The sequence below is a fragment of the Fulmarus glacialis genome, unplaced genomic scaffold (genome assembly GCF_000690835.1).
Source record: "Fulmarus glacialis isolate BGI_N327 unplaced genomic scaffold, ASM69083v1 Scaffold29439, whole genome shotgun sequence".
NCBI classification, from domain to species: Eukaryota; Metazoa; Chordata; class Aves; order Procellariiformes; family Procellariidae; genus Fulmarus; species Fulmarus glacialis.
Genome location: NW_009234361.1, coordinates 3465 through 17189, shown reverse-complemented (window position 1 = coordinate 17189; position 13725 = coordinate 3465). Strand labels below are relative to the sequence as shown.

General features: G+C 41.7%; 1 protein-coding gene across 1 annotated transcript; it reads left to right on the top strand.

The window, feature by feature from the left end:
* Window positions 1-5133: 5133 nt before the first annotated feature.
* On the top strand, window positions 5134-9794 carry HEBP2 (heme binding protein 2). The gene is made up of 5 exons (XM_009585633.1): window positions 5134-5311; window positions 7750-7834; window positions 8208-8343; window positions 8591-8756; window positions 9450-9794. Exons 2-5 carry the CDS (start codon window positions 7760-7762, stop codon window positions 9622-9624), a joined length of 552 nt encoding a protein of 183 aa, XP_009583928.1. The 5' UTR covers window positions 5134-5311; window positions 7750-7759; the 3' UTR covers window positions 9625-9794.
* The last annotated feature ends 3931 nt before the right edge of the window (window positions 9795-13725 follow it).

Genomic DNA, 13725 nt, shown 5'->3' with positions numbered 1-13725 from the left:
GCCCACCCAAACCCCACACCCACTACCAAAATCCCCATGTTGAGGAGATGGGAGAAGTTCTGATATGATCCGTACTCATGCAACTAAGATCAGGAAGAAGCTCAGGAGACAAACCCTTGGCTAGGATAACTGATAGATTTGTGCTTAGGTGGTTAGTTGGATTAACAGGCCGGAAAGAGAACACTTTCCTACAGCCATGCATCACTAATGCCTACGTGCTGACGAATACATTCACAACAAGATTGCAAGGACTTTGTAATGGATTCCTCATTCTGCTTCTCATCACCCAATATGTACCACAGTGGTCCTCAGTTCGTATTCCCGAAGAGCTATCACAAGAGAGACACTCCTAGCAAGAAGCTCACCACTTTTTCAGTTATCTCTTCATGTCTTTTTGGAGAAAGTGGAAAATAGTATTATTTTAGGAGAGCATTTTCTTTAACATTTCTTTAAGATACTCGTCCTTATGCTCTGGGCCTGTTTCCATCATCTCTGGACATGTTTTCAGGTACATGGGACTCCATAGGGAAACCCTTTTTAGGGGTTTGCTTTTTAGGGCAATTTCTGCATACCTGGGTCTTTTTCAGACCCCTGGAGCTGTTCCCATCATCTCATAATAAGCCTCCAGCAGAGTCAGGAGCTTATCCCAGGGCCTGGGCAGAGGAGCTGCCAGGTGGTCTCACCCCATGCAGCAAACAGATTGGAGAAAGCTGAGAATGAGAGGGAGGGAGGGAGGGAAGGAAGGAGGGGACCAAAGCAGGTGAAGAAAAAGAAAAGGAAAAGATCACCTTAAAAGTCTAGGAAGGCGGAGCAAAGAAAGAAAATGCAGAGCCACTGCATTCCTGTCCACAAAGATAGGACAGAAGGTATCTGCCTGAGGGACTGCTGGAAGATGCAGATAGAAAAATGCTGGAGCTGATACTGAGCTCCTGCCTTCTTCTGGAGAGCCTGTCTCGCAGGTGAGGTGTAAGAGGCCTTGGGCTGCCACTGTGGTTGCTAACTACTTCTTTCTCGGCATTGCTTGAGAGCATTATTTGTGGTACAGGTTGCTGGTGACTTCAAATACTGGACTTTCCTATTGATAAGAAACAATCAGTAAATCCCTGTTCTCCTTAAGGTTGTTTTTTGAGCCCTGAGCAATGTTCTTAGACGATTGATTCCTCGCTCCTTCCTCTTCAGAGTTGTATTTGCAAAGAAGGTGTATTCTCTCACCTTAGGCCATACCTTAAGTCATTGTTAAAAACCATTTAAAAAGACAAAAATAGTAACACAATAGATTTGTGACACGGCTTTTTTCTAGCAAACTCTGTTACCTATGTGAACTTAATCCTGTTTCCCTGAATGAGATGTTCTTATCTTGAAGATAAAAATTCACCTTGTTTTCTGTGGATTTAGTTAAGTGTTAATCCTGGCTAAAGAAGTTTACTGAGACAATTGCTTGTGCAGGTCAGTTGATAGCTACATCCCTAAACAGATCGATATTAAAAATAACCCTTATTTTGGAAAGAAGCCAAGTGAATAAAGCAGTATATAAAGTCGAGAAAGCTTCCAGTCTCTCTCTGGACTCTATAGACAGAAGAGAGGAAGGTTTAGGAAGATTTTGCTTGGCAGCTGGAAGGAAGGCTTGATTTAGGATTAATTCTCCAAACCTAGAATGATTCCAAAATGTGACCTTTGGCAGATAAATCCTGGAAAATGCCAAGTCAAGAGTGCTCTGGAGTGGTGTTGGCTGTAGGAAGCTTTTTATTTGATCAAGAGCAGTCAGTTCCATGCAATCTCTGATGATGTGAGCAAGGAGTCACTCATTTAGCAAGATTTTAGGTAATGCTGTCATTAAGTCACTGTTCAAGGTAGTAGGGAGATGCAATAGTTTCATGTGTCATTTGTAACAAATTAGCTGGAATCAGGCAAAAAGCAGATGGAAAAAATCCACATAGGCATTTCCAGAAAGCAAATGATAGTTGGCTAATGGCCAATGGTAACAAATTGGTGTGCTGACATAAAATGCGTAGGTTAGAGCATAAGGTCTAAACACCATCTCATTAGAGTTGTGGCAGAGATTTCATTTCTGCAATTTGCAAAGGATAACATGGAATCTCCTTGGAACAGTACTATAGTACATTCAACTGCTTCTTTAGAAGATGGTATGCTTATGCTTCTTCATCTTCCTTGCTGGAAGTGAGAATAAGATATAAAATGGAACTTGCTAGAAGGCTTTCTCCTTCTTTAGAGCAAGGAGATAAGAGGCTTCTTTTGGGAGATGAATTTGCAGAAAACCACAGTTCATCTAACAACATATAAAGACACTTTTGCTGCCCTGGACTATTATTTACAGTAACTACAGTAACATCACATGCTCAACTTCTTTGTTGTGAAGTAAGGGCTTCTGCGTCATCTGATAAGTGTGTGTTTGCAAAAGCAAATGTCATTTATATGTGAAGAATCTCAGTTCTTTTAAATCAAAATCAGTCAGACACAAGGCTAACTGATGCTCTGACAGGCTTCAGCAGAAATGCAAAACTACCTGGAGTGTTTGGGTTGAGATAATTTGTTAGAACATGTGAGTGGCCAGACTGGAGACACATGCATCCCTTTCTGTCTCTCACATGCAATTTTTTCATATTGCGCTACAGGCTTGTCAGTTACAAGAACACGAACTCAAAGTTAGCATTAACCTTACTGTAACAGAACATTTTTTGCCGGGCTTCTTCAATCCTGACACAATTAGGCCAATGGAAAAGATTCATCTTTTTTGTGCAAGCAGTCTGTGCTTGCCTCTAGGGATAAAGGCAACTTACAACACACTTGCATGGATTTGACAGCAGCTATTGTAATGTTGCCACAGAGCAGACGTAAGCATTTTTGGTATAGAGCGTGTTGCTTGAGGTCTTGTCTGGGCTTGTTATAGATAGGGTCTATAGAGAGGAAAAATGGAAATCACAAGTGATCATATCACAGGCTTGTCCTTGTACTTATCCGATAGAAGCTGCTAGCCTGAAAAGCTATTACTTAAGTATGAGTTCTGTTCTGCGCAGAAGTGCCTGCTGACAATAGTAAAGTCAAGCTACAAACTGCACGCTTCTATGTGCTTGTGCCCTCATCTCCACTCCTTGAGCTTAAGGCAACAGTACAGAAAAACATTGCTTTGTCAGCTATTCTAGAAAATACCAGCCAAGTCCCAGACACATATATATATATGACATTGAACAGAGGTGTCATAGGCTACCTCTGAGACTTAATTACTGCCTGTTTAATTAGTACATTTAGGGCTCCTCTGTGGGCAGCAACTCTTTGCATTAGAGGTATAGTGTACAAGGAGCGGTTGGTATTTATATTTACTGCCCAGTTTTGCTTTCCCCCATGCAATAGAGACAGCCAGGCAAACTAGCAGTATACATATGCTGTTGAACTTCCCTGTCGTATGTTCTGCAAACTACTGGGACCTCAAGGTGCTAAACAGTTCTTTCACATTACTCTCCTGTGTAAAGGGCAAGGGGTACAAAGTTAGCATATACTCAGATTTTCCCCTATTTGGAGGTACCAGCAAGACTGTGTGTCAGCTTCCATCATAATCCCTTCCGCATCTCCCTAATTATATACGGTTTGTGTATGTATATAGTTACATACAATATACACGTCCTCATGCCTGCCCTACTGTCTCTTCCAACTGTTGACATATTCTCTCAATTTATGTGAAAAAACAAGAGTGTTGGAAAACAACCTCTCGGGAAAACACTGATGATTGTTCTCCAACCTCAGGCTACTCCACCAGGAACAGTTAGCTCTTTGTCAGGGACAGAAACATCAGCTGCACACATACAAACTGACTGGGGATTTGTTCTGGGTCTCTCTGCTTCAGAAACAAAACAAGAATTCAGAGAGGGCTTGTGTTTATCTACAAATTGCCCCCCTTTCAAGTCAATACTTCTCTGTGCTTGTGATTGGGGTAGGTTTGTTGAGATTTGCCAAATTGTCGTGGCTGGGTGTAGTTTTTTTACATGGCCTTCTCTACTCTGGAGAAAATAATTACTAGTACACTCTTGACAGGAATGTTAGGACGACAGAATAATGTAACAGCTAACCTTACGCAAGCACGTGCCTTTGCATGCCCGTAGCTCCTGAGCAAAGACCATGAAGCAGCAGCTTCTGCTTCTCCAAAACGCCCTGCTGATTCTCCTGTTTGACGCACACAGACACAGGTGAAATTGAGAGAAAGTCTACTCTGTAAAATAAAAGTACAAAGCACGCAGAGAACTGGTTCTGTATTTCAGGCCTTAGCATGTTCTAACAGGCTCCATTAGTAAATCACTCTTTATACCACCCTGTGGCTTTAGAGAGCTTTGTGGCTTTCGAGGTAAGTTTGCAATTACTATTTGGCATGGTTTTGGGTTTTTTTATTCCGCCTTTCGGAATAGGAGTGTATCGCACAGCATCCTGATGAAGTTCACTGCAAGCAAAGTGTGTTTCCTGTTAAAAGTCGTTCTTGGCTATTTATTTCAAATGTCCCAGAGATCCCAGAGAGCTTAGCTGAATTTGGCTGCAAGGGGAATTTGCACAAACCATGACCAACAAATCTGCTCTGTTGTGCTGGTACCTAAATATGTCTGGAGCTGCAGCAGGTTAAATGTGGAGTCCAGCTTCACTTTGTGTACTATAAGCAGGACAGAATTTCACAATAGCTTTGTATAACCCCTTTGTGCAGATATCCAAAGGCTAAGGGGGCTGATTAGTCCCAAATACCACTCAAAACAGACAGTCGTTATAGAACACTGTCTGTCTTTCATAACATGCCAGCAGATATCTCGTGAGGACGGTCTTAGCTTAGTTTGCAGCCAGATTTCTACCTACCATTTTACCCCAGGGATAAAAAGGAAAAGCTGTCAATCTGTACCATCACTCTCATGTAATCTGAGTCTGGGGGGGGAACATTATTTATGTGAAATTCTTTCTCCCGAGAGCACAAAACCTGCCGCTGACCCTGACATAAGTAGGCACAAAGCCATGGAAACCAGGGGAAGTTACACAAGGGTGCAAAACTGTTTATGGAGCCAGATCACACACTGGACCCAATGTTGCCTCGTGGGCAGTAGGTGGGGCTTTCGGCATTTGTGTGGGAGCTCTCCAATGAGACCCAGAGGAGGACAAGGCTACAACCTTCTGGTTTTCGTAACAGCATCTCGCTCCAGTAGGGCTGAGGCATGGGCGGAGTTTGATGAAACTAAAATAAACGCTGACACGCAGCATCTTGTGAGTATGTGCAGCCTCAGAAGGATAGACTGCAATAGCTAGAACGATAAGGACAGCTTCAAACGTAAGTATGTCTACTTTCTCCACTTTCTTAATATAATTAGCGGCTTGTGGAATGGCATGTTCTGGCTACGCTTACTCGCTCCATCAGTGTAACCCATGAAGATGCCCACTATGCTTTCTGTCCCTTTGGCCCATGTGTTAACAGCCACAGAAAAAGCCTAGACACCCTACAGTAATATTTACATGAATAGATGGAAATCTCCAAGCTAAGCTTTCCTGTAGATCTACAAATTAATTCAACTGTAAATATTTGGAGGATTTTTCTCAGTTTGCCTTTCCCCCCCCAAAAGCATTGTTTTGTGTAATTCAAAAATATTTTGTACATGCAGTCACCGACAGTACTGGCCACAAAGTTATAAAAGACAGAGCTGTGAGAGATCTCACCAGCAGTTAAGAGAAGGTGTGTCAGGGAGGGGCTGGAATTGGCAAGTAGAGAGACAAGGCAGCTCGTACGGCAGCTACTACAACAGCATGCGTTGAAACGGAGGAACGTTTACTTCTCTGCTTTCTAACATACCCAGGGAGCCCATGAAGAAGAGAAATGTGTTTTCTATCAAGTTGTAGCAAGGAGAAATAGAAAATGAAGTGATAGTAAAGCAGCATCATCTCTGCCTTTGAAATGGCAATGGATAAAATAAATTACTGTAGGAAGTTTCAGTATAATAGCTCACATTTGCTTCTAACAAAATGATTGGATTCCTGCTTTATTGTTATGCTTTGATGATTTGTAAATACTATTGATGAAAAGTGCGTTAGAGTACAGCTGTCCAGCTTGGGACCATGCAGCAGTCCCCGGTGACCAGTCATTCTGGTAAAAACTGCTGAAGATGATGTATCTTGAGGCTGGGACAGGGAGGGCGACAGTGCCTGCTTTTAACCGTGGCATCAGTCTCCTGCTGCGTGGTCCTCTGATCGTCCCTTGCTCTAGGGTGACAACTGAAGGAGCTGCTCGAAAAAGTTCAACAAGTGAGTGCTCTGTGCTACTTATTTTATAAGGATTGGAAGTGAAATCAGTGCCAGCAGGTTTTTTGGGGTATTTTTTGTTTTTTTGATAAAAGCTTTTCAAACTCATAGATCCCAAAGAGAAAACTCCTTGTAGCCACTTCTAAACCAGTGTACAGATGGGGGTTAACAGTATTCAACAGTAGTCTACGTGTCACAAGAAAATGGAAACAGATAAGAAAGTAGTCAGGTAGCACAAGGCAGTTCTTGATTTTACAAAAATAGCCATAGTAAAAAAAAAAAAAGCCATTCACAAACGTCATGTTAAAGATGGCATACCTTAAAGACTTTACCACTGGAGGTGGGACATGCTGTGAATTGCACCAGTGCACCTTTAATGCTAAAAGCCCATCAAAAAGTAGAGCCACGAGTGACAGAGCAGTAGCTTCCTATTGTGTGGGCAGCTATAAACAGTTGAAGAGCAAAAGAAGTGAAAAATAACCTCCAAGTTTTTGTTCCGTTACCCAAGAAACATGCAATTAAGTTATACTCTGAGAAGACAATGATCTAAGAATCAAGACAATTGCTGAATCAACTACATGTCGTCTTTGCAATGTAAAGTGCAAAGGACATTGTAATGTAACAGAAAGCAGAGACTTTCTTGGGATGTAGGTTATGCACTACGATCTGCTGGTATAGAGAAAAATCATAAAAGGCGGCTCCTAAAATCTCAAGACTTTTAACCAGATGTCATTATTTCAATAGTGATTTTGATTATTTATTTTGGGACAGTGAGAAGAAGTTGAGCGATTCCATGTTTTCAGCTTTTTCCTTCCGTGTGAAAGCTACCTAGGAAAGTAGCCTCATATTCATAAATACAGAAAATCTCATCTATCCACAGGACTCTGGGGCTAAAGGCCTTTAAGAAAGGCGTCAGCTATTATGAGGCCCAATAAAGTTATGGGCACGGTCAATTAACAGAGTACCCACCACACCAACACCTCTTCATCCAGGAGCAAATTGGCTGAACTCCTCAAGTCCTTTTTATTTATGGATTTCCACACAACTGCCACTTGCAGAATCTCAACCTTCTGTTTTGCAGCCAGGAAACGCCTTCACTTCACGGAGAAGCAAAGGCAGCTTATCCTGCAAGATGATCACTCCCACATCAGCCTAGAGGTAGCTTCTTGGTCTTGGTTCTCTGCTGGTTCTTTCAAGGGCTTAAAGGATTTCAGCCCTTGTTGTTGAATCATTGGAGATAAGCAGTAGAATCCAGGCCTTTCACAATCTCAGGGACATCTGCCTTCTAGAAAGCACCAATCTCTTGCCTGAACTTTTCCAGTCACTTCTCAGCGTAGCAAGTGTTACTGAAAGATTGGAGACCAGAGGCTGAGGAAAAGCTCTTTGACATTAGGCAGAAAAGCCCTAGTGCTTTCTTTCTCCCCATGTATGCTGCATTGATTGGAGAGAGGCCAATGAACTGTGTCTGCCTTTCAGCTCTGGCAAGATGATCAAATCCTTCAAGCAAACGTTTCTGTCCCTGGATCTGCAGTCCCCTCGGTGGAGCTCAGCAGAGACGATGGTAACCACTAAAGGCCAGGGGAAGAGAACTCTTTGCAGCCAGGGTGCTGCAGAGCTAAGGTGGATTTGGGATTGGTGTGGCATCTGATGGGTGTGGAGGGAAGTGTTACTACGGACACCGTTAACATCAAATTGCGAAGGGGAACACCTATTCATAAGCTCTGAGGAGCTCAGCCTAAGGCAGAACAGCATGGTTTTGCAAGGGAAGCATCAAATCGTTTGATGTTGGGGGTATGCCTAGAGTCTGCAGCTAAGAGGCTGCCCAGTTTTATCCAATCGCAACAATACTTTCATGCTGATTTGGAAAAAGGAGCTATTAATTTATGTCATCTGTAGTTTAATGTCATGGTTACTGTGACTTTTCTACCTTTCAGGCAACAGATTATGAACTGCGTCAGTATGAGACGGCAAAGTGGGTCAGCACAGTCATTAGGGGAGAGACCCAGAAGGAGGCCATGCGCCAGGGCTTCTGGAAACTCTTCCACTACATCCAAGGGAAGAATGAGAAAGGTACAATGTGCTGGTTTTGAACTGCAAGAAGCACAAATGGGAGATAAAGCTGAACAATGTAAGACAGTAGATGATCTGCAGGACAAAGCAGGTTCACTTGCCTGGTCTAACACCCTTGTGGCTCCATTGGGCCATTATACCCGTGAGGCTGCTTTGGTTTCTGCTTTTAGGATGACCCTTTACAGCAGCATTCAGGCACTGTCTTTGCTTGCTGCTTACAAGACTCTTTTTCCCCCCACTCCTCTAGAAATGAAAATTGATATGACTGTGCCAGTGACATGCCTGATAAAATCTGGCTGCACAGACTTCAAGATCTCTTTCTTTGTGCCGTTTGAACATCAGGACTCTCCACCACAACCCACCGACTCAGATGTGTTTATTGAAGAGCGGAAGGCAGCAGCCATCTTTGTCCGGTAAGCAGCACCAGCGTAGCTGACAAATGAAGGTAGCTACTGAAAGGGATTCATCTATTAAGAGTCTGGCCTACTCTTTCTTACAGCTGATTTTTAACTGTAGATATATCCTGCTGTTCAGAGCCTTGATTTCCAAATACCCAAGTTCCGTCAATCTTTCTTATGCTTAGGTGTCTTACTAAGAACAAAGAGAAATGACCAAGTTTTGAAACATTCCTTTTTCAGCACTCCTGAATATTGCATTGAGTGGGTTGTGTAGAAATGCAGCCTACAGAATCTTCCTCTTGAGCACAGCCCATGCTACAGAACACCTAAATCACTCCTCCAGACCCCTTTATTTGTAGTTCCAAACTCCCACAAAAGCTGCATGGCAGTTCTTTATTACAGGAAAAGCACTCAAAGCTACACTTGCCTTTTCTGCATATATTAAAGCCACAAGCAATAATCTGCGTCAGCTAATGCTCTCAGAATTGCAAGCAATTTAAAGAGTATTTTTTTTAAATCCTTTTAAAGTAGTATACATAGCCATATACTTCCTGACACCTAGTTCTGTGAAGTTTACCTAATAACTACAAACTGCGTAAGAAGTGCTCAAACACTGCATGCTTTGCAAGCCTGAAGTTTCCTTCTGTGAAAATAAAAAGCAGGGGCTTGAACTCTTAACCAAAAAACCCTCCCTTTTCACTTCTCCAGGTCCTTTGGTGGATTTGCCTCCCCAGAGAAATACGCTGAGGAAGCTGAAGTCTTGGCCAGAATCTTAAGAAACAGAGGCCAACCATTCCATGAAGACTTCTTCTATACTGCAGGCTATGACAGTCCCTTCAAGCTCTTTAACAGGCACAATGAAGTGTGGTATTTTAAAAAGTAATATGGTGGGGGAGAATATTAAGAGGCTACTAATCAGCTCTGGATGAAAACAGACCTTAATAACGGCTTTTGCTTTAGTGCAGAAGAGATGTAATGCGCACATGGACACAGGATCATGTCTAATTCATTTTCTCTAGGATGAAATACTGTTCTGGCTAAAAAGATTTCAGCTCTTTCTACAAGATGTAATTTAAATTCAAGTAGAATGTACCAGCTGGAGTGGGAGGGAGGTATGGCAAACCTACTCCTCTTCCCGAAAGGTTCTAAGCAACATTAATAATCTGAAAATATTCCTGTAGAACAGTTTGGATGTCTAGTTTTACTTCTCATTAGAAGTGCTACAGCAATAGCTCAAGTATTATGGAGAATGAGTTCTTCATAGAGCTGACTTCTCCCATATTGATATCACTGCTGAGACAACAGAAAGATGGGGGAAATTAAATTAATTTTTCAGAAAAGAAACCTAGCAGCAATAGTTTAGGAGGCCCTAGTGCCTCTTAAGCAGTAACTTTCTTTTTGAAAATAGTATTACCAAAATGCCCCATGTCTCCGCTCAACTGTTTTTTTTTTTTCTCATGGAGGCTGGATGCAGTCTTGCTCCAGACTAATGCCAGTGACCAGATCAGACTCAGAGTCCAGTGGAAAAGGGTTAACAGTGTCCAAGCTGTATGCTTATTCTGTGCACATCATCTGCACCTGAACATGTAATACCAGACTTACTGGTAACCTGTAATGTTAGAAAATATACAGTAGTGTTTAGCTCTCACCTACAAAACACTAATTACTACTTCAATTATTTAGCTTTGTCCAAATCTTGGTGTTGGTCAGGTCAACTGCAGTCTGCACACTAGCAATATCTGACACCTAAGTTAAAAGACACTTGCAGGACTAGCATTTAAACTAGTTTAGTCCCTGCTCTAAATCAAGCATTTGAAGCTTTTATAAAGTAGCCTAGAGCTGTTTTACAGCAACCTGTTCAAGTCAGAAAGCAGTTCACAACAACAGGTAGAGTTTACAAATTTTTATTGGTTCCAATCAGTACCAGGCAAACATTACCAGTGTGGTAAAAAAAAACACCTTGGCTTTTTTAATGCTGTTCATGCAAGTGTAACTCATTATTCTGCCATCTTCTACCTATTAAGACAGACACAAGAACCATTGTAAGGCACCAAACCAGCACAAGAAGCTTGCTGGGAACAACTCAGACCTTAGATTTTCATCTCTGTTCAGAGAGAGAGTTCAAGCTAAGGTTATCATCATTTGTTCCAGCAAATAAATGTCATTCTTGCTAGTTACACTCACCTTCTTAGTTCTTTATACAGTAGTTTCAAAGTTGCCTCCTCACCTGAAGCAAGAAAACACAATCAACATATGCAGTAGCAAAACCACTAAAAGCTCCACAGCAGCTTTGTAACCTCAGAGAAAAGTGGAACGGAAATTGTAATATCACAGTAATTCATTTGGCAGAATCAAATTTCATCAGTGGCTACAAATATTCCCAGAAGCTTTTAACAGAATTCATCTGCTGTGTGGTCTTACCCAGTGAGGTTGCAGATAGCACAGTCCTTTCCTGAGAAAGAGAGAAGTTGTTTCAGAATAACAGACATCACTATATGCAAGTTTAATTATTTATCTACGAAATTCTATTCACCAAACTAATTTTACCTACAAGGAGGCTGCATTTCAGCTGGCAAATGACAACTTCAACTTGCAACAGCCAAATAGGATATACAAAGCTTACAAATCCTAACTGAACTGGAAATACAGAATTACTAACATTGGAAGAATCAGGAAAAAGTACAAAGCTACCACTTGCTTTGTGATACTGTCTCTCCCCAACAGAAAGTTCTATTCAATGAGTTTTGATACCTAAAATACAAGTCCCATAGAAATCATCTTGAAAATCTACCCTGAGAAGTGAGAACCAGTCTGTTGGAGAAAACAAGTTTGTACAGCAATCATCTAGAAATTGATCCTAAATTTGTGTATAGCCAACATAACCAAGATTAGCAGAAATTACCGAGTAGTGACAACCACAGCATATAGGGTTGGTGTTTTGGTTTTTTTTCTTTTTAATTCAAGAGTGCAGTGTTATAGTGTCAGTTCACAGAATAGCCAGACACATCAGATATGAGTTATAACAGGAGTTATGTTTGCTGCTGTGCATTCTGCTGTACTACATTATCAATACTGTATTTGCTAAGAGGTCTCTACTGATTCAGCTCCTTTACTATTTCCACTGTGTGAAGATATCCAGCAATAAAACCCCAGTTTTTAGAGTCATTGAGGCCACATCTTCTGTTCATACAAACAGAACTCTACATAAAGTTTACCACTGACTACAATTCAGGAATTGTCAGGGTGTCTGCTCAAATAGCCCTTCCTTTTCAAGCCAAATTCAGAACTACATAGAAGTGCATTCTTGCTTCAATGTTTATTCCCACAGGAGCTGACAGTGGGAAAATCAGAATACAATAAAGGAAGACAAATCAGATCTATTACAGGACTAATTTTAGGCACCACTATCTAGGCATTTAGCCCAAAGACAATATTCCAGTAATTATCAAACCCCATGTACCCTACTTACCTCAGACATAAGTTAGTCTCACTTCTCACACAAACTCCCCACGAGCTTCACTCTGTAACAAGTGAAATTTTATTAACACACTCTCCTTGGCAGTGCTTCAAGAGTTAGTTTGAATGTAGGTACTGTTTCAGCACGAGAGTCCTCCTCAGCCTCTTTCAGAGAGATTCCCATTGCTTAGAATTAATCATCACGAACAGTACATGCTTAGAGAAGCTTAATGTTTTGTTACTTTTGTTTCTCCTTAGAGGAAGACCTGACCTCAGCATTTCAGACCTTACCCCCAACCACATCTTCACTCACATCACGTAAAAGCTCTGATCTAGCCATTGAGACAAATAATTTACCACATTATTTCCACTACTCAAGATCAGCGCTACTCCCTGCAAACACCCACACCTTAATTTAACCAGCAAAAAGTTAAAATAGTAAGTAATTTTACTGGCTTTGGTCAGCACAAGCTCTACACTGCCAGGTTACCACACATTCTTTCTTATCAATTAGAAACTTTAATCCATAGCAGTTACACAGTTCAACTGGTCCATGCCATTTCTTTTCAGTTACAGAAAGCAGTTAACATTTTCAAGTAGTAAAAAAAAAATCTTATGGCAACTGAGAAGCAAGCAGCTTACCAAGTAAGAAGCATCTGTCACAAAGTACCCAGCAGTTCTGCCATTCTCAAATCTATGATACACATAGGAAAATGAAATGTCAGTCCAATACTGATGTTACTCTAGAACCTCATTAAGACTTCCAGAAACTCCTGTGTCCATTACTGTCACAATCATCACTGTATCTTATCACTGTCTTTGGTCACACAGTATGAGATTCAGTCCCTAGCACCTTGGGTAAGTGAACCCTGCAGGCCCATTGGTAGAGGTACGAAAATCCCCAAGGAACCTTCTGCTTAACACTGCACCTACACTGCAATTAAGAGGCCAGCATTAGTAACTTCCCCATCACCTATCACACAGTTCTGACCAGTCATATGCATTTGCTGGCAACTTACTTTTGCTGGTAGCACTACCAACTGCATCGCTTCACAGCTCCACCGCACCAGCCCTGGAACAAAGCAAAGTATCAGGAGAGCGCAGAAGGAAGCACACGAGGATGAAATGTAGCCAGGTGCCTGAAGTCAGATAGAGCTAATTGCAGACCTCCATAATTGAAGTCAAGGTAATCACATCTCATCACACAGGCAGCTCACATTGTCAGTCACTGGACAGCTATCTGCTTTAGGCTAAGGTTGCTACGGGGAAGAGGGCAAATAGTGCTATCAGAGCAACTTCATGAGCTCACAGGCACACAGTGAAGAGTTTAACACAAACCAGCCTGTCAAGGCTGGGCCTTATCCAGCAGTTCTCCCCTCAAGCATCCTTCTCTTTTGGACAAGATGCAAGCAGCAGCCAACACTGGCTCCTTGCACCTCCCTCCCAGCTTACATGCAGTTAAATTCTTCACTTCTAGGCAAATTTTTTTATGCTAATACTTGCAAAGTTAAAACAAGTACTTACATCG